Genomic DNA, 25,809 nt, shown 5'->3' with positions numbered 1-25,809 from the left:
TTCATGGCAATCTTTTATTATTTATTTTTTATTTCATTACATGTTGAAAACAAAATCATATCTATTAAAAAGTAAAATCACAAATTAGTCTTTGATTATTCAGAAGCATAAGAAGATTGCTGTTTCATGTTTTCCATTTCTCCCTCCAGTGGCTTGAAAAGTACAGGAGCTCTTTTCAGTCACGTTTTGTCTTAAAGATTTTAAAATAAGAAGAGTCTGCATCCTGTAAAAGAGGGACAGAAACATGAATCAGTACCTACTCCTATTTACCCCAGTTTTTAACATTTTAAGTCCTTCTGTTTTGAGGAGCTATATCATTATGGTTCACTATTAAGAATCTTCACAAAATTTGAGAAACCGCTTAAATTAGAATTAAAAAATCATAGCCAAAATTTTAGATGCACACAAAAGTACCTCTAATGAGTTTAGCATCATCTCTGGTTTAGAGGAGGCATAAATAGCATTGGACTGTAATGCTAAATTCTCTATAATGACTTCTATGGATCAGCATATCATACCTACACTGCTTTGCTCTAATAAATAAAAACAATAAGTCAGATTATGTAGAATTGAAATATATGGGAGATAACGCTTTAAAATTATTTGTGGCCAGGCAGGCACTGTGGCGCAGCTTGTAATCCCAGCACCTTGGGAGGCCAAGGTGGGCGGATCACCTGAGGTCAGGAGTTTGAGACCAGCCTGGCCAACATGGTGAAACCCCATCTCTACTAAAAATAAGAAATCAGCTGGGCGTGGTGGTGTGTGCCTGTAATCCCAGCTACTCGGGAGGCTGAGGCAGGAGAATTGCTTGAACCCGGGAAGCGGAGGTTGCAGTGAGCTGAGACAGCGCCATTGAACTCCAGCCTGGCCAACAAGAGGGAGACTCTGTCTCAAAAAAAAAAAGAAAAAAGAAAAAAAAATTATTTGTGAACTTTTTGTATATTGCTTAAGGAATAAAACAAGGCAACTTGATAATCCCCAAGATGTGATGTTTCTTTTGGGAAGATATGCATTTACTACTTCCAAAACTTTGCACTAAGAAAGACAAAATAATAATAATGATAATACAAAAGTCAGTGTAGCCACTGTTCTTGATCCCTAAAAATAATAAAGATTCATTAAAAACAAAGTTCCAGACATAATGTTCTTAGACTAAAGAAGCAAATTCTAGTTAACAACAAGTACTATTAGCTTGAAATAAGTTATACTAGCATTTTCTTAGATGCTTATCAATAAAATATATATATACACATATATGTAAAATATAATGGGAGAGAGGAAGAGTACAGACTATAAAGAATGAGGTATTATGTCCTACAAATTGCTTTGGGAGATGACAGAATGCCCAGCTTATCATAATAAAGAGCAACAAAGTAGTAAGACTATATAATAAGCAATATTTCTTTTTTTTTTTTTTTTTTTTGAGACGGAGTCTTGCTCTGTCGCCCAGGCTGGAGTGCAGTGGCCGGATCTCAGCTCACAGCAAGCTCCGCCTCCCGGGTTCACGCCATTCTCCCGCCTCAGCCTCCCGAGTAACTGGGACTACAGGCGCCCGCCACCTCGCCCGGCTAGTTTTTTGTATTTTTTAGTAGAGACGGGGTTTCACCGTGTTAGCCAGGATGGTCTCGATCTCCTGACCTCATGATCCACCCGTCTCGGCCTCCCAAAGTGCTGGGATTACAGGCTTGAGCCACCGCGCCCGGCCAATAAGCAATATTTCAAAGATGGTGGTAGGAAGAAAAAGGCTGTCATTTTTTTTTTTAGAAAAGCCTAGGTGTAAAAAACATGCGAGATTTGCTAAATGATGTTTATATTTTACAGTTAGATGTTCTCTAAACAAAACAAAATACCCTTCATATGGACATTTCTGAAAATACTATTACAGTGGGACTGAAATTCTCTAGTCCCTGGTCCCTCTTTCCTCTCTGAAAAAATCACTTCTATAATATATTCTTTATCTGCCCTATTATTTAAATTGAGGATGTGAACCAGTACACTCATGGAAAATATGGAAATTCCTCAAAAAATTAAAAATAGAATTACCATCTGATCCAGCAATTCCATTTATGGATATAAATCTAAAGGAAGTGAAATCAGTACCTTGAAGTGATATCTACACTCCCATGTTCATTTTAGCATTACTTATAATAGCCAGGATATGGAAACAACCTAAGTGTCCATTAGTGAATGAATGGATAAAGAAAATGTAGTGTGTGTGTGTGTGTGTGTGTGTGTGTGTGTGTGTGTGTGTGTATGGAATACTATTCCACAATGGAATATTTTTCAGCCATAAAACGATGGAACTCCTGGCATTTGTGAAAACATGGATAATGGACATTAATGCTAAGTGATAGAAGCAAGATACAGAAAAACAAGTACTGTGTGATTTCACTTATGTGGAATCTAAAAAGTCGTACTGAAAGGCAGAGTAGAATGATGGTTGCCAGGAGCCAGAAAAATGGGGGAAATGGGGAGATCTTGGTCAAAAGGTACACATTTTGGCCAGGCACAGTGACTCACACCTATGATCCCAACACTTTGGGAGGCCAAGGCAGGTGGATTGCCTGAGCCCAGGAGTTCAAGACTAGCCTGGGCAACATGGCAAAAACCCATCTCTACCAAAACTACAAAACCTAGCCAGGCATGGTGGTGTGTGCCTGTAGTCTCAGCTACTCAGGAGGCTAGGGTGGGAGGATTGCTTGAGCCTGGGAGGTGGAGATTGCAGTGAGCCATGATCACGCCACTGCAGACTCCAGCCTGGGCAACTGGGCGAGACCCTGTCTCAAAGAAAAAAAAATTAGAAATTTTCAGTTATAAGATAAATAACTTATGTTATTATAACTTACAAATTCTAAGGATCTAATATATAGCATGGTGACTATAGTTAATAATACTGTATTGCATATTTGAAATTTGCTAAAAAAGTAGATTTTAAGTGTTCTCACCACAACAAAAAAAAGGTAACTGTGGGTGACAGATGTGTTAATTAGTTTGGTCATGGTAATCATTTTACAGTGTATTAGATCATCACAATGTATACCTTAAATATATATAATTTTATGTGTCAATTATAATGAAAATCTTTGATCATTAAGGAAGCTGAATATCCTGCTATATCTGACTCAAGATGAGAAGGGGAAAAAAAGCACAATAGCTAACACTTAGAACACTCCCAGTTGTGTTTTAAGTGCTTTTCATATATTAAATTCATGTAATTCCCATACGATCCTGTGACTGGGCACTATTATCACTAATCTCCATCTTATATTAATAGATGGGGAGACTGAGTGATAGAGAAGTAACCTGCTTTAAGAGCGTGGGGCACAGCTGGGATTTGAACCCAGGTAGCCTAGCAGCAGGCTGCATGCGCTTTGCCAGGAGACTGTGCTTCCTCTGTAGTACAGTGGCCTGTCCCTCTCAACTCTTTCCATCACTGGGCACAAAGCTACTGCATCAGCTGTCCTCCATGTTTAAAACTCAGGTTTAATCTTTGATGAAGCTTTACCTTTAGAGCTTCTACCCACACTACCAAGTCCCAACAATACCAAAACACTCATAAGCGATTTGGCCCAAAGCAAACTGTTCCACATTACTACTTGGTAGAAAATGAAAAGCTCCTTTGTGATTGTTCACACTCTGGACATTTTAGTGTGTCATGACCCAGTCTGATAACCTTTTATGTCTCTTAAGCATTTTGTTGTGTTTGTAACTTTTTACCCCCTAATTCATTTTCACTGTCCTGCAAAGAGTTGGAATAAATTAAATGTCTAACAATTAGTGGATTACTTAAATATTTGCAGGTATGTATAGTATGATCCTGTTTTATAATTCTTTTTTTATCTATCAAACCCTATTGATTCATTTCTAAAAGAAGGTGGTAACAAAGTATATCAAAGGCTAACAATAAAAACTATCCTCAGCAATAATCTTTTGCTGCATAATCATCTATAATTTTTTGTTTACTTCATTACATTTCCTATACTGTCTATAAATTAAATTCTTTTGAGGGTCACAATTTCTCAGAAATGGTTAATAGTATTCCCCGACTAATTGCTATAAAGAATGAGTGCTGAAAGAATGATCATCAGCATATTTCCTTAGACAGGGGAATAGGCACATCTTAGATGTGCTGAGTACTTCAGGAATGAGGTAAAAGCGCATGCATCTGTTTTAACAATGCAGTAAGTGCTTTGACAGGAAAGCACAGGGGCTGAGGTGCACCTGGTCCTGGGGAGAAGTGGGAGGGAAGGCCAGGTACCATTCCAAGGAGGTAACATGGGAGTTGAGACTGGTAGGATGGGTAGGAGTTGGTGGGGAGAAACAGTAGGGAAAGAACATTTTGACACACACACTGGCCAAACAGTATGTACAGAAGAAAAAAATGGCAGTCTTTGATTTGATTTTACCTTGTAAAAAAACTTCTTTCTCCAAGACTAGTAATAATTTATACTAAACCAAAAGATAAGCATGGTGATAAAATATTTTTTATTTATTTTTCTTTATATCATGAGATTGGTGGAAGGCTAGAAAGGTTTTTTTGTTTTTGAAACAGAGTCTCACTCTATCACCCGGGCTGGAGTGCAGTGGCACCATCCTGGCTCACTGCAACCTCTGCCTCCCGGGTTCAAGCAATTCTCATGCCTCAGCCTCCCGAGTAGCTGGCATTACAGGCGAGCACCACCATGCCCGGCTACTTTTTGTATTTTTAGTAGAGATGGGGTTTTACTATGTTGGCCAGGCTGGTCTTGAACTCCTGGCCTCAAGTGATCTGCCTTGGCCTCCCAAAGTGCTGGGATTACAGACATGAGCCACTGTACCCAGCCAGAAAGTTTTTTAACCACTGGAAAATTCTGTACCTTCCTGCAAGATCGATACATATTATTAAGAAACTTAGAAATTGGTCTTACCACACCACTCTTAAAGTTCTCAATCCTTTTCTTCCCCATCTTGCTGGTTATCCACCAGGCCCAGGTTGGCATGTATTGCCACAAATATGTTACTAACAAGAAAGGTTGTTGTGAGATCCAAACTTCTTTCAAATCATTGGCCATGCTGATTAACATCAGCCGCACACAACGACTGGTTGCCATCTTGTGGGACTGGTCTCCATTATTGGCTATAGTCTAAGAAAATTTAAAAATTAAGTGAATTTATCCAAGCAATTTCACAGAAATTTAAGCTGGAAAGGACTCAAATGCCATCTAGTTGAGTGGTTCCTTTAGTGGAGCTTCATGCCCCTTAGGAGTCTCCATAAGTACTAATGGGAGTTTATAAACTATTTGTAATATTTCAAAAAGCCCAACAGAAACCATATGCTTACTAGATAATACAGCGCAGGCTAACTAAAAGGTGAAGATTCTTTGCTTTTAATTAGAATTGCATCACCCTAATGTGCTTAAAGACAATTACTACTTTTGTAATAAAAATCAAACTATTAAGACAATGCATTTAGCAAATGAAATTCCATAAACAATTTTCATAATGGCAGAAGTTGTTTTGTGAATAATTCACACAAAAGCAGTTCTAAGACAAAAACTGATATACAGTGATACAACACCAATATATAATGCCAATATGTAACTAGTAAACATTCAAATTATTCCCAACCAGAAATTTTTACCTTTGTGACTTCTCCAGCTAGGGAATTCTCCACAATATTTGATTTCACTGGTCCTGGGCAAATGTTAGAAACTATTATACCTGGGTATGCGGCAAGTTCTGTTCGAAGGCCATTAAAAAAACCCTAACAGGCAAAAAAAAAAAAAAAAAGGAGGAAAAGAAGGCAAATAAATACAGACACGTATCTCATGACTTATCAAAATATGTTCTAAAATGTGTGAGTAAAGAACAGGGAGTGTAATCATGCAAGCTTATTAGGCACTTTTAACCGTAGACTGGAGGCAATCTAGAACAGACATTCTCAGCTCTTTCCAGGTATAAATGGTTCACCCCCTTTGATAGTGATGGGTCTTGCCATCAATGATTTTTATGGTAGGCATGCACTGGATAGGTAAAAAAAAACTATCCCTGAAGATTCTGATATACCCTCTTCATACCAGTCCTCTCCCCACTCCAAAAGGGGTGTATGTCCTTCACTGAGAATCACTTAGGTCGGGTTTCTGTTTATTCCCCAAAGTAGTCTAAAGTGCAAATGTTTGGGACAAAGGTGAGGAAGATGGGATTAGTACTTTGCAGAAACTATCACAAAGAATGATTTCCACTTTTCCCATGTATATTGCTAATTTAACAGAATTAATTCATTTCAGCAAACATTTATCTTTTGGGGTAATAAGAGGGTACATGGCTAATTAAAAATGTAATATGATTGCCTACTGAATGACTTGTGTAAAACAGACTAGACCTTCTAGACTTAAAGATACTGACCATTTCTAAACCAATGGGGAGTAAACAGAAATCTGCCTCTCATCTCTTCCTAAATTAGGAAATGTTCCAAGACTACATTGTTATAAGGCTGGGTTATCTATTGAAAAGCCTAAACAGCTAACCCACAGTACATCTGTATATGATCCAAAAATGTTAAACCGCTATCAGCCCTGAATGCTGACCCCAACAAACAGAGGGGCTATGAGGGTTTACGATCAGAGACCAATACAGTGCCTGACTCAGAGATGAACCAAAAAAAAAAAAAACCCTTGGTAAATTAATGGAAAACTTCCATAACTTTAACCTTCTGCCTCTCTGTAGCAAAAGAGGAGAGAGGACACCAAGCAAGCCAATACATCAAACACTAAAACCTCTCCTTGTTTGAAATCACATCTAGCATTGTGTGTAAACTTTTCAATGATAAACAAGTTAATTCTGTAGCTTACTGAGAATCTGAGAAGGAAATGTGCTCTTCAAAAAGAGTTTCCTGGTAACTACAGTCTCAACCTGCCACATTTTATCATAGGATCAAATCCAGTAATAAAATAATGAGTGTTGCAGGGCAGGCCAGACAGCTCATCTGTGTTTACTGAAAGCATCCGGCATATCTTATGAGATACATGGTGCCAAACAGATGGGTGGCCGCCCTCCCCCATCTGCCTGCCTAAGGCTTGCCCAACTGCTCTCCAGGAAGTGACTGATGCCTGTTACTAAATATGAGGAAATCATCAGTGTAGCATTCTGCTTCATCACTGTCTGCAGTTGTCTGCACTTTGCTGCAGAAAAAAAAAGATGTCCTAAAGAATCAAAGCTTCAAATTTGCATGAAACCATGATAACCATGTAGCTATTGCATCTCATTATTCCAACAGTGAAACATTCTACTTAAACTGACTTCAACAGCATTAAATATAGATTTTGTGTCTTCTTTAATCATTCTTTTCCTATTGGCCTTATAATTTCTTTATATCCAGTCTTAAGCCACCATTAAAAATTCATCCATTTCTAATATTTATACCTTATAACTTACGCAGTCCAAATCAAGCTTTTCTCCTTGCCTCTGCCTTGACTAGATTTTCTTCTTCCAATGAAACCAGAGTGAATACAGTCAAAATTTTTCCCAGTAAGGATATGAGACCAGGACTAATCATCCTGTGGGAAGTACCTATTTCTGACATGCGTATATAATTAGACCAGGCAAAACACACACCAACTACAAGGGGCAAAGAAAAGAAGTCACAGAAATGGGGAGGAAAAAGTACATCCTGAAGTATATGTAGATGAAAGGAGAAGTGGACCCCCAATTTTCCATGAAGATGTGGTAGGAATAAGGACAAGGTGAAGAGTGACATGTTAACTAGATGATACACTTTTTCAGGGCAGAGACCCCATCTTACTATCTTTATATCCCCAGGGTCTGTTGTACTGCATGGCACAATGCAGTGCTTGATACATATTTATTTGTTCAACAAGTTAGAGGCATGTGTGGATCAAGTCTTTTTTAGCATCTACTGGGGGTGTCCTCTACCAAAGGTCTCCTTGGGTCTCTCTGTCTCCCCACATCACTTCCCAGCTCCAAGGACCTCACACAGTGATGGCCATATCCCCCACATACACATTTAAGTCCGTTCTATCAGAGTTGAGTTTGAGCAGCCTTACCCGGAGAGCATGCTTGCTAGCACAGTATCCAGTGGAAAGAGGTGCAGATATGATACCGAGGATGCTATTCACAGTAACAATCTTTCCTTGCTTCCTCTCGATCATGTGAGGCAGAACACATTTTGTCAAGGACACCGTCCCTAAGTAGTTAAGCTCTATTAGCTTTCTGTAGACATCCAAGCTGGTATCCATGCACAAAGAACGCTGGGATATTCCACCATTGTTGACCAGAATGTCGATCTAGTTAAATAAAATCAGAAAAGGGGTGTTTGGGGGATGTCCTGTGGATAGACTGATGGAATTCCTATAGATGGTTGGTTATATTGTTAACTTGAAGAATCAATGGAACAATGGTATATTTCCAGAAGTCAGAAATTAAAAAGATAAAACCCCGAATTTACCTGTGGAATTAAATTCCCATTTTAGGTGACTTTTTATGAAAGTTAATAATTGTCATAAAAATAAATAAAAGCAGCCAGCCAGGCGCAGTAGCCTGTAATCCCTGCACTTTGGGAGGCCAAGGAGGGTGGATCATGAGGTCAGGAGTTCAAGACCAGCCTGACCAACATGGGAAAACCCTGTCTCTACTAAAAAATACCAAAATTAGCTGGGCGTGATGGTGCACGCCTGCAATCCCAGCTACTCAGGAGGCTGAGGCAGGAGAATCACTTAAACCCGGGAGGAGGAGATTGCAGTGAGTCAATATCACACTACTGCAATCCAGCCTGGGCGACAGAGCAAGACTTCATCTCAAAAAAAATAAATAAATAAAAGCAGCTGTGAATTTTTAGCTTCTTTTGTTCTACATGGAGGAATTTGTACTTGTTAAGACATGAAAAGTACTAATTCCATAACGCCAAAGACTCAGAGATTAAGGGGCCCAACTCATGGGCCCTATCTCACTGCATGGACCCCACTTGCCTAAAGCCCTTTGTATGACAGCACCACGGATGGCAATCTCTTCTGCAGTTACTTCAAAGCAAGACTGTATCAATATAAGATGCTACTTACTCTACCAAACTCCTGGAGAACAGCTTCGGTAGCCGCTTCATGGGAACCGGTGTTGGTCAGGTCAAGAGGCAAAACAAGTATATCTTTTTCTTTTAAATTGCCATTCTCTAAATAAAGACAAAAATTTGTGTGGAAGTCATGCCATAGTTCAATCAAGCTCCTTGCTACTCCACTAACATCCACCCTGCAACAAACTCATTTCCGGGTGGCCCTGTGAGAGTTCCTCTCAGTGGTCAGGAAGAGGACTAGTGGTTAAATGATGATGTCTTACCAGACAAATGCTGGCTGGCCTCACAGGAAGCAGAATGGCAACTTGAATATGCAGTCTAACTTTACAACTTGATTTCTGGCAGAAATCAAGATTATACTACAAACTACAAACTAGAAAAGAGCAAAAATTTTGGAGCAATTTCTTTAGAAGTACAGAGGTACCTTTGTTTTGTAATAGGCTCACAAAGATGAGTTGCTCTTCTACACCCAAAACAGCTATTTGTGCTTAAAATCAGTAAGAAGCTTAGAGTCCTACAGTCAAATGACATATAGAAGCTTCTCTCCAGAGGCTAAGGATTCCTGGAAGCAAACAGGGAAAAGGACACATGCTTGAAATTCCCATCCAAGAAACATGCTGCTGAGTTGTGATTGGCTCTTTCTGTTCATGAAAAGAACAACTGAAACTAATTTTCCTGGACTCTAACTTTGAAATACAAGTAACATCAGTAAGAAAAACAAGCAAATATAGAAAATACAAGAGGTAAAAAGACTTCATGGGCAAAAGAGTTAATTGTGAAACATCAACCGTATTAAATGAAAAAGTGGGCACTACAGATCTGCAAGATAAAAGGAAACAGCCTTGTGCCAGGTAAGAAATGCTGACCTGGTTCATCTACTCCACCAGTACAGGACTTGCAAGTCACAGCAGCAGAGGAACAACTACTAAAAGAAGTGGCCCAGTGCAAAAACACAAGAGGCCTTTGAAAGAAGTATCATGAAAGAGGCCCATGGCCCTGCTGAGCACTACTGTGGCAACTAACTCTCATTTCCGGGTGATTAGCTTGATCAGCAATTAAATATTTAAAAGAATGACAGGTAGAGAGATGGCCCAAAAAATGGTCTGTTGGAAAATTCAAAATTATCTCAGTTTAGGTACTATTAATAAATGGTCCATGAAAAATAATAACTTTCCTGTTCTATGAAAAAAATAACTTAGGTACCATTAATAAATGTTGCATGAAAAATAATAACTTGAGGTTGCTTTCAATGTGAACATAATGGCTGGGCGCGGTGGCTCACACCTGTGATCCCAGCATTTTGAGAGGCCGAGGCAGGCAGATCACCTGAGGTTAGGAGGTCGAGACAAGCATGGCCAACATGGCGAAACCCCGTCTCCACTAAAAATACAAAAATTAGCTGGGTGTGGTGGTGCACATCTGTGGTCCCAGCTACTTAGGAGGCTGAGACACAAGAAACACTTGAACCCGCGAGGCGGAAGTTGCAATGAGCCAAGATCACACCATTGTACTACAGCCTGGGCAACAAAGTGAGACTCCATCTCAAAAAAAAGTGAACATAACTACACCAAAACTCAAACAAAAATATTAACACTGTTGCCCTTTATGTGAACACGAAAGTATTACCTCAAGTTCTATTTTTTAAACCTAATTCCATTCCTGTTCTTTTATCCTATATAATAAAAGTCTTATCCCATATGATTTTAATATCTGATACATTAATAAAATGAGTAAGGATTCTTCCTACTTTCTATGATCAGATACATGTATGTCATGGATAAGAACGCAACTGTTTTTTCTCTAAGACAAAAATCTAAGTCACTTGGTCACTAAAAATCCACCAGCATTAGATACAATTGTTGGTCACTCCCTAATGCCAAGAGTCAGTGCAAAAAAACCATAGAAAGGTGGCAGAAAAGAAGAAAAGGCAGGGGCAGCCAATTAAGACAAAAAGGAGAGGATCTGAGACGAAGCACTTAGAGCATCTGGAGCCAGGGGGCAATCTCACTCCTCTCTAAAAGTCCCAAAACTGTATTTGAGTTTGGATTCTGATTTATTTCTAGGAAGCACCTCTGCTATTTCAGATCTGCTTACCTAGACATCTTCTTTTCACCCTTTCCAGCTCGTGCACTCTTCTGGCTGACAGCACAAGAGAAACTCCTAGTTTAGACAACTGGTAAGCCAGCTCCTCACCAATTCCACTCGAGGCTCCAGTCACCCACACCACCATATCAGTCAGCTCCCATTCTATGGAAGGAATGACAATGGAAGGAAGAAACTAAGCAATGAATTACAATCATAAATCAAAGATTAGAAAAAAGAAAAGAAAAGAAAGCCTTAAACAATACCACTAAATATGAAGGCATGATGTATGGAGCTTAAAATTTGAACTATTCTAAGAAAGCGTCTCCTTAACTAAAAAAAAAGCATTAATACAAATCATACTAATAACAGTTATCAACATAGTATTCCTAGACTACAGAACCTCCATAACTTTTCCAGACTTTACTTCAAGGTAAGCCTTGTAACCCCATGTTTTCACCCCAAGGCTCTATTTATGACAAACAGATAAGATAAATATGATAGATAAGATAAACAGGCTAACTAAACAGGAAATCACTGCCTGGACTCACTTTCCTTAGCCATTAAATGAGCCATTCAGATTAGATGATGGCTGAAGGTCCCCTCCAGTTTTTAATTATATTATTCTAATATTTTGCAATGGAGGTTGATGAAGAATCTAAATATACCAAGTTCTGTGCTGTTGATGGAAACATCCTAGATTTTTAAAGTAATATTTTCCCCATTTGCCAATCATGCCTGATGCCTATCAGCTCAAGGTCATTTTGTAAAAATGCTCCCCAGATGCCTGAGCTTTCATCTTAGGAGAATATAGTAATTCACCCAAGAACAAATGCACATTACAGAGAGATGAAATATTGTACTCTGCTTCTCCAATTATGTTCCTCTTAACAACTAAAAATGTTACAGTACTAAAGCAATGACAAATGGTTTATTCTTTTCTCCAATGAAAAACTTGTTAGCACTGCAGGAGATGATATTCAGTGTCTCTCTGAACTCGTAAAGTCACTGTTATGCAAAGTTCCTGTGTACCTTATTTAATAAAATAGATGTTATTTATCAAAAATATTAAACAAGGTATCACTTAACATCACATTTCTGATTTTAGATCAGAAAAGTTAAAATCAGGAAATGATTGTAGTGTTTTAAACAGCTCTAAATCCTAACTGTGATGTTAACAGTACCATCCCTGGAGACTGCCAGGGTTCAAATGCCAGCTCCAACACACACAGCACTGAAATGTTCCCAGGTGAGAACTCGGTGCCTTAATTTTCCACAACTGAAAATGTAATGAATAAGAACACATCCTTCACGTGATTGTTGGGAAATGAGTTAAAACATAGAAAGCACTCAGGGCAGGATATATCCAGTACATACTCAGTGTTTAATAAACATCAATTATAATTATTGCTCAAGTTTTTTAATAGATGGACTTCGCTACAGCAAAACATAGAACAGTCACTTAATAACCTATGTCTCCTAACTTCTCCAGCCAGGGAAATGGGGTTACAAATTCTAATGGCTTAACATTTTTACATTACTTCCTATGTACTTAACACATTATCTATTAAAAGCCTCACCAGAACTGTATGAAAATGTATTATTATCTCAGTTTTACAGAAAAGGTAACTGAGGTTTACAGAGATTAATTTGTCCCCACTAGTCAGTAGATTCCATTAAGGGTAGGACCTTGTCTTCCTTGTTCATTGGTGTGGCCTCAGTGCCTAGCAAGGACTGGAATATTGAAAAGGCTCCATAAATAACTACTGAATAAACAAACACCCAAGAATCCTGGCAGAGCCGGGATATAAGCCCAGGTATATCTAGCTCCAAAGCCCACACTGTCCACTATTTCATGATATACATTTAAATATGATCAATAATTTAAAGCCCAACTGTTTCTTAGACATTCAAGAAAATACCACTTGTCCTTAGGAAAAAGGTTTCATGTAAATATCTCAACTAAGGCCAGGTACGTTGGCTCACACCTGTAATCCCAGCACTTGCCTGGAGGCCAAGGCAGGCAGATCACTTGAGGCCAGGAGTTCGAGACCAGCCTGGCCAACATGATGAAACCTGTTCTCTACAAAAAATACAAAAATTAGCCAGGTGTGGTGACGCATCCCTGTAATCCCAACTACTCAGGAGACTGAGGTGCGAGAATCACTTGAACCTGGGAGGCAGATGTTGCAGTGAGCCAAGATTGCTCCACTGCACTCCAGCATGGGTGACAGAGTGAGACTCTGTCTCAAAAAAAAAAAAAAAAAAAAAAATCTTAACAAAGGATGGAAACATCCCAAATACTATGTCTGGGCTACAATGCTTTCCTGTCATATAATGTGCTTTCGTAAAAGGCACAATTGGGCAACCTTCCTATAGGACTTTATGAAGAACAATATAACATCTATTCAGATAATAATTTATTCATTTATTGACTACTTGTTGTTCCCAAGTTCTGCAATCATCAGACTCTAAAGTGAATATCATTTTTTTTAGAAACACAGGATTTACTAACCAGCCTCAAGCTAACAAAGACTTCTTGATGTTTACACAACTAAGCAAATATTTAAAGCTGATGGTGTAAACCTTTAATGCAATCACAGTTCTGGCCTCTTCCTCCCACCCTAAAGAAACTTTTTTATTTAGCACCATTTGTTTCCCGATTCCACAGAATCTGGTATACATAATGGTCTCCCTTTAAGAGCCCCTGAAAGTAGATTCTTAGAGTTGAAAGGAAAGTGACAGTGCAACTCCCACTCCAGTTTGAGAATTCTCTTCTCAAGCCCTTGACCCATCTCTAATTCCCTCACAGGATGAGGAAGCTAATTATCTCTGAAGCTTCAGTTCCTTTTTTGGGGAAGTCTAATCATTCAAGGGATCTATTTTATACTAATGTGATAAGCTTGTAAATGCTATCAACTGGTAGCAGTATGCAGTAATCCTGCCTTGTGGTTTGACAAAGAAGAAGTCAAACTTCTGGTGTCGGTGGGTCCAAGTGTCTGGCCTGAGGCATCCTCCCCATCCCTCCCTCTCCCAGCGCCTCAAACATTCATCAAGGATTTTGTATCCAAGGCCCAGAAGTTTGTTACCCAAGATGACGAATATTGACATGGATGCACTTGATGCTGAAAATCATTTGGAACTGGAGGAAAAAACACAGCTTATTAATCAAGTGTTGGAACTCCAACATACACTTGAAGATCTCTCTGTCAGAGGAGATGCAGTTATGGAAGAAAATCTCAAGCTAACATCAGAAAACCAAGTTCTTCGACAATACACAGAAAATTTCATGTCAGCTTCTAGTGTTTTTCAAACAACTGACACAAAAAGCAAAAGAAATATAGAATTGAAGCCCTTCTGTTTTATGGAATTGCGGCTGATCTTTCTTTATATATTGGACAGATTTCAAAAGTGATAGTACCTTTGTTAGTGGTTCCATTGAATATTTATAAAGCTAATGTCAGATGTAGGCAACATTCATAGCATAACGGGAGACTTCCATAAGTTTGTGTATTCTGTTAGTCTATGAGAATGTGCAGATGTATTGGAGACGTGATTTAGAATAGCACACATTTATGAAACTTAAAGATGAATGTTTTTAAAATTTGCTCTGATTTGTGGGTTTAGCCCTGTCTTTTATTACAGGCTTAGTAAGATATACAAGAAAATAACCATCACACTGTGAAAAAGTGACCCAAATCAGGTACTGACTGTACAGCTTCATGTACCCTATCCGTCTTCTTGGGCCCCTTCTCCACTGGCTTCTTCCTTCCTATCTCCCCTCCCCTAGGGAAAAATTGGTTTCACATTTGTAAAAGCAATTTTAATACTTAATCATCTCTGAGAGTAACCTGAACTTTAATTGTTGAAACTTAACCAAATGAAGACATTTTCTCAGCTAGGGCTTCTCATTTGTGATATTTAATACTAAGATAGAATTGCTGGTTTCTCTTTAATCTATTGAAAACAAAAAGAGGCTATAAAAATGAAGATTTTTCATTGAAACTGAATTGTCAATCTGGGAAGATAATTTTTTGTTGTCAAAAACTTCTTTTTGGCCGGGTGCAGTGGCTCACGCCTGTAATCCCAGCACATTGGCAGGCCAAGGCAGGAGGATCACCTGAGGTCAGGAGTTCAAGACCAGCCTGGCCAACATGGCGAAACCCCGTCTCTACTAAAAATACGAAAATTAGCTGGGCATGGTGGTGGGCGCCTATAATCCCAGCTACTTGGGAGGCTGAGGCAGGGAGAATTGCTTGAACCTCTAGGAGGTGGAGGTTGCAGTGAGCCGAGATAGTGCCACTGCACTCCAGCCTGGGCAACAAAGCAAGACTCTATCTTAAAAAAAAAAAAAAAAAAAAAATCTTTTCTTTACAAAATTACCTACTTGGTATCTGAAAAGATATAAATTATGGTCGTGTGTGTTTAAAATAGAAAAGCTTAAGGGAAAATAGAAATAGGGTAGAAAAGTACTTGGTAAAATACTAGTAACCAACTCCAAATATTTTCACTCCAGATTTGTGTTATCTCTGGCACAGAGTAGATCTTTTGGGAAATAAATGAGAGTAGATTAAGCTCAACTAAGCTTTTTTTTGGCGGGGGTTTGGGGGGCGTGGGGGGGAGGTGGGGAGGGGACAAGGTCTGGCTCTGTCACCCAAGCTGGAGTGCAGTGGCATGATCTTGGCTCCCTGCAACCTCCACGGCTCAGGCTCAAGCCAACGTCCCACCTCAGCCTCCCAAGTAGCTGGGACTACAGGCGTGCACCATCACGCCCGGCTAATTTTTTTGTGTGTATTTTTTTGTAGATATGGGGTTTTGCCAGGTTGCCCAGGCTGATCTCGAACTTGTGAGCTCTAGCGATTTGCCCACCTCAGCCTCCCAAAGTGCTGGGATTACAAGCATGAGCCACCACACCTGGCCAACTTTGACTAATCTTAATATACCACATCTGGAAGAGAACAGTTACAAAGAGTTTGGTCTTAAGGTTTATTTCTCGTCAGCAGATTAACTTTTGCAAAATTCCTTAAGAATGTATTAGTATCAGAATTGTGAAAAATGGGAGAGTTTCAGATGCATACTTATTGAAAATCTTGCTCAGTTTTATCCTGCTTGTTCTCCCAGAATTTTCTGTAAACTGAACGACTCCGTTTAAAGAGTTTGTCACCTTTAACAATTTTTAAAAATTCAGTTTGTAGACGCCATTTGTTAAAGGAATCAGTATCAGAAGGAATACTTAAATGTTATATTAGGAAAAGGGATCCACTAATATAGCTTATGGTTATTAGAGCTGGGCTACTTTTAATTTATGGAAGTATCTTACGTATAGGTGTAAGAATGACTCACTATATGAATACATACTAATCATACTGCAAACATTTTGCATCTCTTTTGTGACCTACACAGACACTTAAATTGTGTTGCAATTCTGCTGTCTTGTTTTACAAAAAGCTCTTTAGGGAAGAAAAGAAAAGAAATCAAACCTGTCTTCCAAATAACAATCCCTCACAGTTGTTAGGGAAGACAACCATTATGTCTTCCCTAAGTCCTTTCATCTCTTACTCCTCTAAGGCTAAATAAACCTATCCAATTTCTCCACCTTCCCTTACATGACATGGTATCAGGTTTCCTCGCTCTTCTGCTCACGCCCACCTGCACCAATGCTAGTTGGTCAATGTTCCTGTTTATTAAAGGGTACTGGCTAGGGCAGGACACATGATTCGGTAGGGTCTGGACAGTGCAGAGCAGGATGAGATGACAAAAATCACTTCCCTTGTCCCCCAGAAGGTAGGGTCTATGAGGGCCTGGACTGTGACTGATTCAGTCACTGCAGTGTCCCCAGTGCCCAGCACAGAGGCTGGCACATACAAGCAGCTAGTCAGGAGACTTCTGTTGTTTGCAGCTGTTGCTTCAGACACGGAAGCCTACAAGCGCAACCCAAGGTTGCCTAATCTTTTCTGGCAGCCACTTCACAGCTGACTCCTATTGAGGTTACTGTTAACAAAAACGAGTTTTGCTCACATGTGCTGCTGCTGAAATTTTTCCTCCTCTAGACTTCTGCCATGGATTTTTCTGGACCATTTTAATGTCTAAAATTAGTCACCCTTAAATTTCGCCGTGTGTGGCTGGGCTTGATGGTTCACATCTGTTATCCTAGCACTTTGAGAGGCCAAGGCAGAAGGATCACTTGAGGCCAGGAGTTCAAGACCAGCCTGGAACATAGTGAGAGCCTGTTTCTACAAAAAGTTTAAAAATATCCAGGTGTGGTGGTTTGTACCTGTAGTCCTAGCTACTGGGGAGGCTGAGGTGGGAGAATTGCCTGATCCCAGGAGTTTGAGGCTGCAGTGAGCTATGATCATGCCACAGCACTTCAGGCTGGGTGACAAAGCAAGACCTTGTCTCTCTATTAAAAAATATATATATCACCATGTGAGATACATGCTTGGAAATGCACAGAATTTCTCTAGACTAATCCAGCAGAGGCAGGATGGTGGCTGCCTCCAGAGAGGCATACTAGGTAGCTAGGGCACAAGGGTCAGAGAAAGCTCTTTACTTTTTACTATATATCTTTTTGTATTTTTTACTTTTGTATTACGTAAGTGTGCTATTTTTTTAAGGGACAAAAAATAATAAACCTACAGAGAAGTCAAGAAGGATAATTTTTTTTTTCTTTTTCCATCTTGATAGAGTCTGCCCATCTCTCCAGTCTGAGCTGTTTTGGGAATCTGAGTCTATTTCAATTTTCCTTTAATCTTTTCTTCTTTCTCACTCCCTACCTCCACCAGGAATCTTTTTAGACATTTTTTTTCCCTAAAACTCTCCTGTGAAATGTTAATTCCACAGATATACTGTATATCATTTATGTACTGTACATATATCTGTGCTTTATACATAAAAGGAGTTCTGTAAAGTTTACTTCTGCCAGGCATGGTGGCTAATGCCTGTGTTCCCAACACTTTGGGAGGCCGAATGGGGTGGATCACCTGAGGTCAGGGGTTTCAGACCAGCCTGGCCAACATGGCGAAAACCCAGCTCTACTAAAAATACAAAACTTAGCCAGACGTGGTGGTATGTACCTGTAATCCCAGCTACTAGGGAGGCTGAAGCAGGAGAATCACTTGAACTCAGGAGACAGAGGTTGCAGTGAGCCAAGATCACACCACTACACTCCAGCCTGGCCAACAGAGCAAGACTGTGTCTCAAAAAAAAAAGAAAAAGAAAAAAAGCTTACTCCTTGGTTAATAAGCATATGACTAAATTTTAAGATTAAGTTAAACGTTAAATTAAAATTTAAAAGTTATTAACACCTAACTTTATAACTGTATTTGCTGAAAAACATTTTTATGGTTTTTGACACAGTGTCTCACTATGCTGTCCAGGCTGGTCTTGAACTCCTGGACTCAAATGACCCTCCCACCTTAGCCTCCAGAGTAGTTGGGATTGCAGGTACATGCCTCCACACCAGATTTTTGCTAAATAACTTTTATGTAACTTATTTACTTAGATAAATAGCAATTTATCAAACTACATGTGCAAATTTGCAAATTATATAACTACATAATAACAATGTAATTAAATTTAAAATCCTTCAAACTGTTCTTTTCCAGCAAAAGATAACCGAAAATATTAAATGAATTTCTTAAAATTGTCAGTGATCTTAACTTTTAACTTTTCCTTAATATAAGAAAATAACTTTTAGTAGCTTAGAGATATTCATTCAGATGTTGTCAACAATTTTCCTTTTTAGCACTTGACATAATTTGATAGGTTGAATATTTTTTGTAGGATTAAATTATAAAATATAATCTATTTTCATTTAATTCTCCAAGTCCAAGTGAACACAAAAGCACTAAGGATCAAACACAAACAACGTCTGCAAGGCAGCCAATGGCAGCCAATAGGCACACATATTCCCCCACTGGGATGGAACAATCAATCAAGAGAAAGCCCTTGGTTAATGAAGTTGTTCAGTATTTGGGATTCCGGCTTTAAAAGGAGAAAGCCCAATCACTTGCCATAGTTTCTTAGCACTGCTCTCGCGTCTATGTTGTGTATTTTTCGTGAACTCAATGTCAGTGCTGCACAGGCTATACCCAAGAAAACCCAACCAGAAAAATGAAATACTAAGGAATAACATTTTCTCGGGTGGGGTTAAGCTTTGGAGGGGCACAAACCACTGTATCAGATTTTTTATTTTTTAATTTTATTTTGGTCCACAAGAACCAATTCTCACCTTGGGATAAATATCACCCCCCTCAACGCCCAACTCATAGTGCCCCCACAACGTAGTCTATCTTTTGAGCTACTATCTCTTCCAAGCAAACTTTGTAACATGCTTCGAGTATTTTTATACCAGAAACTTGGTCTAGGGAAACCCCACTTCCCCAAGTCCTTAAGGATCCAAAGCCTAGCTTTTGGTAGGTCATTTAATTTCTCTGAACATCAGTTTCCCTATCTGGAAAATAAGACTAATAATGCCTACCTTGTAAGAGTTGGAAACGTTAAAGGTTATGGGTATAAAGCGCTGAGCACAGAGCCTACATATAGCAAACAAACACAATGTCAAATACGAAGCAAGACACAGATAAAGTGAGATGGGCAGTATGCCAACAATGATCTCACTCCAGCAAACTGCCATTTCAATTCTTTCTAGTGTTCAACTTTCATCCCAATAAGTAGGTAGGTGAGTGACTTCGGATTATCTCAGATTTTATTTCAAAACAGCAGGAGTGAGAAGTGGAGGCTAGACAACTTCAGGTAGTAGAATGACGGGGCTTCCAGTACTTACAAAGGAGGTTCCCTTACAAACGCAGGGGGACGCTCACTGTTCTCAAAGTATCGTCCTCTGAGGCAACACTAGAATCCTTTGAGTCCTGAGTAGGATGTCAGAGTCCTCAGGGGCCCCGCCGACTCCAGTGCTCTCTTATAGTTTGGCACTCCCTGGAGAGGTTTCCTAGCCTGAATGGCAAGTCCGTGCCATCTTCCGACCAGGACAGAAGACAAAGGGGCTTTTCAGCCCTCGCGTCCTCCTCCCCAACCCGCAGCCCAGCGTAAGGCGCAGCCAGGCCTTCGGGAAGCTCCACGCAACCCTCAAAGGACCCGGGATCACCGCGGAACCCCCGGAGACCCGGACACGCCTCGGCAGCTCCGAGCCCGGCCTCCCAGTCGGGAGCGGCTTTGGCAGTTCCTCACCTGGGCGTCGTCCCTGCCACTCGGCCCATAGTAGCGTCAGGTCGCCGTCAGCCCGCAGGAAGCGCAGCAGCTGCACCACTAGCAGGAGCAACGCGCACAGCGCCAGCAGCCAGAGCAGCAGCTCCCAGTTCATCGCGGCCGCGCACGCCCAGCTCCGGGGGAAGAAGACAGCCCGCACCAGAGTCGCGTCGCTGCCCTGCGGGATCGCAGCGCCACTCTTTCGGCCAGCCCAGAGCGGCACCGCCCCGGCTCTGCCCAGGGAGCAGGCCGGGAGGAGGAGCCGCTCGGGCGCCCCGGGCTCAGCACTCGCGGCCGCACTCGCCTCCCTGGGGCTGCCCGCGCCCTCTTGCGCCACACCCAGCGGGGCAGGCAGATTGCTTGAATTCAGGTTTCCAAGACCAGCCTGGGCAACATTGGGAAACCCTGTCTCTACCAAAAATAAACAAATAAAATTCCAGTATTTTTTAAAAAGCTGATTCAAACATAAGCTACATATTATATACTACATTATTTCCTCTCTGTACAGGAAAACTAGCAACAGCCAGGAGACAAAGAATCATTCTTGCCTGGCCCCTCTTCTCCATTCCTATTCAGAAAGAACATTCCCTTTTCAAGTTTCAGTATCTTTTCATGAGGTCGAGAGAGTGCTGAAGAGTGTGGCTATCACTCAAGACCCCACAAGTCAAGGCAATGGTCCCTCCATGGGGACAAGGTCCTTTTACAATTAGAGAAAAAAAGACTGAAGCCATGTGCTGTGTTGGCACCTTACAACCTGATTCTGACCACACACAAACTTACTCTCAGCTAAAGTGTCTGTTTGGCAACCAAAGCCTAGCTTGGTACCAAATCCTCCCCTTACCCAAGCCATGATTCACATCCTAATATAAACAGCAAATGAAAACAGAGAACGTAATGAAAATACCAAGGTCTTGCCTACTCTAATACACAAAAGAGTAAACTACTGTTCTTGATTAATTTCCGTTTGAAATGAGCTTCAAAACATTTCATTACTTCCCACTAAATACCTACATGTGTTTAAGGCATTAACAGTAGCATCTTTCTTGCTTTCAAGCATTTGAAAGCAAGAGGGCTTTCCATTCACAAGCCTCAGAGGGACCCAGTTAGAGTGCGTAGATACTAGGCCATGTATGAGAACGACCTGTGACCAAATGGAGAAAGTTCTGGACGTTGATGCAGTAGAACTTTCATCCTCTTTATGTCCTAGAATACCTTGTATGCTCTGATGTCAAAGGCTGTTCCTTGGCTGAAACTAAATATGACTTTAAAACAGTCATGGAAATAAAAGAAGCTGTGACTTCCTTCCCCAATGTTGTTTTCTTTTTCCAGTCTTGCGTGCCAAACTTTTGTTTTTCTTCAAATGTTTTGAAGAATGTTACTTGCAGTAATCAAATTTCCTTAAACAGCTCTTCCTTCTCTTTTTTTAATCCTATTATAAACCTCCCCACCCTCATCCTTCTCTAAAAAGCTTTTTGGAGTTATCTGGACTCACAGTCATCTCTACCCTAATCTCAGCTCTTTCCACAATTACTTCTGAACTATGTCTGATATTGTTTTTTAATTATTTTCAGGGTTAATATATTATTGTTGCAATAGAACTTTAGAATCCTTGAAATAGAGTAGCAAATCTGATGCTCCTTTTGAAGAGTCTGCAATACATAGCTTAGTGTTGACATGAGAAACAATAAGCCCACATTGGTTGAATTCTCCTTTCCTTGAAATTTAAACCTCCTTCAGAGAGAGTAGAAGGATAGTTACCAGAGGCTGAGAAGAGTAGTGAGAGGGTTGGGGGAAACTGGAGATGGTTAATGGGTACAATTATAGTTAGAAAGAATGAATAAGACCTCATATTTGATAGCACAATGGGTTGCCTATAGTCAATAATAATTTAGTTGTATGTTTTAAAATAACCAGAAGAGTAAAATTGGATTGCTTGTAACACAAAGGATAAATGCTTGAGGGGATGGATACCCCATTTACCATGAGTGATTATTACACATTGTATACCTGTATCAAAGTATCTCACATACTCCATAAATATATAGACCTACTATGTACCCACAAAAATTAAAAATTAAAATTCAATTTTTTAAAACCTCCTTGAAGTTCTGAAGTCAATGTTAAAATGAGAGTTGCTAGCATTAAATATGTCAGTCTTCTCTGAGTATTATTAAAATGCTTTGAATAAAGTCACAGCCAAGGGGTCCCAAAGTCTTTCTATAACTGGTAACCTTCATTTTTAATTGCAGATGTAATAGAATGGTACCCTGCCTTCCCTCCTTTTAGTAATGGCCACTTTTGATGGTCTGGGCTCAGGCCTATTCATGGCAGCTAAGGCCCATTCAGGTCAGCTAAGATGAAGGCAGCTGTGCTTAAGCAATTGCCACCTTCCATAACAAAAAAATTACACAAAAATAACTTTAAAAATCCAGATCCTCCAAGATTGGCAGTCCCTGGGTGGGGGAAAAAGAAAAAGTTAGTGGAAGCTGTGAGTGGAAATAGGAACCAAGGAAGTCTAGGGAGGGAATATTTTTCCTCAAGAACAAGAAGGGGTTTGTAGTTTTTGATTGAGGGTGTTTTCACATCCCTTAGATGCTTTTGGAAATGTGTTGGATGAACAGTTGCCATAGTGCCAGCTAGCCAGGGGTGCTAAAGGTCTGGGTACTATGTAAAGACATACCCAACAAAGAATTGCCCTGCCCCCAAAACTCACAACACCCTTACTCAGAAATCCTGCAACCTGGCTGGCCACAGTGGAGAGGAGGAGCTCTGCAATCTATTAGCTGCCTCCCACCACACGCTCCGGCTTACACCTGCCTGGCTATACCCCAGGTACAAGCATTCAGGTCATTGTCTAGTTTTCTGATATTCTTCAGGCAGACAAGGTCTTACCTAGAGTCTTATTTATAAGAAAATATAAGTTATTTTCTTATCTTTAGTAATCTCATGGGATCCCTCAATAAGAATATCTCACTCCACTATTCACCACAAGCAGTTCCCCATATCAGTGCGATTGTTTGTTTAGATTAGCCAATTTCCACAATATCTTGAGACTCTTAAACATAAGCAGTTTATGGCTCTCACTCTCTCTCTCCCTTAAATGCCATGTTTCAAACTTCCCTTTATATATCTTGGTATATGATTTAGTAGTGGTGGTGGTTATTCGAATCTAGAACTTCAAACACTCATACACACATGAGTACATGCAAAGCTGGTGAAAGTTGAATGAGGTCTGTGGATTTTGCCAATACCAATCCCCTGGTTCTGTTATTGTTTTAAAATTATGTAAAATTACTAGTGGGGGGAACGGGGTACAGGGTACACATCTATTCCATCTTGTCAACTTCCTGTGAATCTATAATCATTTTAAAGTAAAAAGTTAAAAAAATTAGGTTAAATTTCTTAAAATATGCGAATATTTTCTTAAAATTCTAAAACTGCTCAATGCTTTTCTCTCTTTCTCTTTTTTCTCCCCTCTCCAGCCAGAACCAGCCTTGGAGATAAGCAGAGTGAACAGAAATTTATGCTCTCAGATTTAAGGAAAACAAGATTCTTTCTTGCTTCTTAAATCATACTCCATCCCATCAACTTGCAAACATGCTGACACTTCTCATAATTTCACTCTTTATAAACCAAAGCGTAAGGTCAGAGGAGAACTTGACATATTAGAAGACTTAGGCATTGAAAGTGGTTAGTCTAACTAACCCCTTGAGGTTCTGGAGAACCTGGGACTCAAATTTTGGAAGATGTGACAGATGATGTGTTAAAATACATTGCACCGAGGCTGAAGTGGGAGGATCGCTTGAGACTGCCTGGAAGGCAGAGGTTGCAGTGAGCCGAGACTGACGGTGCCACTGCACTCCAGCCTAGGCAACAGAGCAAGACCCTGTCTCAAAACAAAACAAAACAAACAAACAAACAAACAAAACCAAAAAACAAAAAAGCCATTGCACCAAGTAACAGTCAACTTTTCAGCAGAGGTGAGTAATCAGTTAAGGCTTTCTGGAATGCCAGCCCACCTCAAGGCCTTGTACATATTGTTCTCTCTACATAGAGGGATGGCCAGAAATCCCCCAGATGGATCCACGAATGCTCACCTCTTGTGTGCAAACCACCATGTATTTCCCTCCCATGTTGTATCAGGGTTGGTCACTGCAACCAGTAGAATGCTGCAGAAATGATGAGTGTGTGACTCCCAAGGATAGGTCACAGAAGATATTGCAGCTTCTACCTCTGGCTCTCTCTTGTTTATACCTTTACTAAAGTATGATTCGAGTACAAGAAACTGCACATATTTAAGGTATACAATTTGATGAGTTTGTCAAATATATACACCTGTGAAACCATCACCACAATCAAGGTAAACATTTCCGTCACCCCCAAATGGGATGACCCTTTGAAATCCACCCCTCCTCTACCTTTTCCCTAGGCAGCCACTGGTCTATTCTCTGTCACTGTATGGAAGCACCTTACCTGTTTCCTCTGTGGGATGTAAAGTCCCATTTCTGGATCCTTTCAGGTCCCTGTCTAATGTCTATTCTCTTTGCCTTGCCCTTACTTTTGTTCAGACCAAATTTAGCCTTAGTGGGGAGTTTGGTTTTGTAATTCCGAACCCTAAGCAGTCTTGGATTGCTGTCTGCTGAGATGGTGCATGAGAGCAGTGAGGAGCATGATCTGTTTTAACAAAGCTGTATGCTGTTCCCAGCTAAGACCAAGGCTCATCTCTTTCTAGTAGGATCTTGGCAGGAGCCACAAGAAGTAACCAACACAACAGGAGTTAACCTGTCCATATGCTTTCTAAGTGCCAGGCCTATTCTAAGTGCTTTATATATATTAAATCCCTTAATCCTCACAATAATCCAGTTAGTTAGGTACTATTTTAATTCCCATTTCCCTGATGAGGAAGCTTAATTGTGATTAAGTAACTTGCCCTAGGTCACACAGCTAGGAGATAGGGTCTTTGAACCCAGGTAGTCCAATTTCAGTCTTTGCTCTTAAACCACCATATGATACTGCCTCTCACACCAGAGCAGCCTAACTTTGTTCTGCTGGATTCCCTGAAGCTTCCACCTTAGTAGGTACAGGTCTGAATCCCAAAGAAACTACAATAACATCTTAATGAGCTGCTTCATTACCATATCATAAAGACTGCCCACTTCCCACCCAGGGATGGAGGGAGATGGAGAGAGCCTCACTGCCTCCTACCCCACCTTGACACAACAGTTCACATTTTAGGATCTTTCATTTTTAGCACTCTACTTCTGGGTACTAATGTCTTAATCATTCGGTACTCTCAACTGCAAATGGCAGAGACCCACTCAAATTAGCTTACGAGAAATATTAAGGAATGTATTGGTGCCTCCATAGGTAAACCCCCTATCCTAAGGATGTGGCCTGCCTCTGCCCCCACCCTGAGGTCCAAGTGAAAACCACTAACCTGAGGGCCAGGAACCCGAGCA

General features: G+C 40.3%; 1 protein-coding gene and 1 pseudogene across 2 annotated transcripts; one reads left to right on the top strand and one right to left on the bottom strand.

Annotated features, from left to right (window-relative positions):
- LOC105473645 (dehydrogenase/reductase 7) lies at positions 1-20,612 on the bottom strand. 2 transcript variants are annotated; one of them, XM_011727542.2, is made up of 7 exons: positions 20,333-20,612; positions 11,156-11,308; positions 9,054-9,160; positions 8,043-8,282; positions 5,621-5,743; positions 4,908-5,123; positions 1-223 (listed from the first exon to the last, which is right to left on the bottom strand). In XM_011727542.2, exons 1-7 carry the CDS (start codon positions 20,463-20,465, stop codon positions 176-178), a joined length of 1,020 nt encoding a protein of 339 aa, XP_011725844.2. In that variant the 5' UTR covers positions 20,466-20,612; the 3' UTR covers positions 1-175. The 2 variants fall into 2 exon arrangements, with proteins under 2 accessions (XP_011725844.2, XP_011725845.2); XM_011727543.3 differs by lacking the exon at positions 20,333-20,612 and adding an exon at positions 19,929-20,149.
- On the top strand, positions 13,443-15,251 carry LOC139364279 (short coiled-coil protein B pseudogene; annotated as a pseudogene).
- Positions 20,613-25,809: the final 5,197 nt, after the last annotated feature.

This window comes from Macaca nemestrina, chromosome 7 (genome assembly GCF_043159975.1).
Source record: "Macaca nemestrina isolate mMacNem1 chromosome 7, mMacNem.hap1, whole genome shotgun sequence".
Taxonomy (NCBI): domain Eukaryota; kingdom Metazoa; phylum Chordata; class Mammalia; order Primates; family Cercopithecidae; genus Macaca; species Macaca nemestrina.
This window is presented reverse-complemented; position numbering and strand designations above follow the sequence as displayed.

Coding starts and splice junctions, on each gene's coding strand:
- LOC105473645 (XM_011727542.2), bottom strand. CDS start 20,465: ATGAACTGGGAGCTGCTGCTCTGGCTGCTGGCGCTGTGCGCGTTGCTC. Junction 5,744..8,042: donor CTAGCAAGCATGCTCTCCGG/GTAAGGCTGCTC, acceptor TTTGCCTGTTAG/GGTTTTTTTAATGGCCTTCG. Junction 224..4,907: donor AGAACTTTAAGAGTGGTGTG/GTAAGACCAATT, acceptor CCTCTTTTACAG/GATGCAGACTCTTCTTATTT.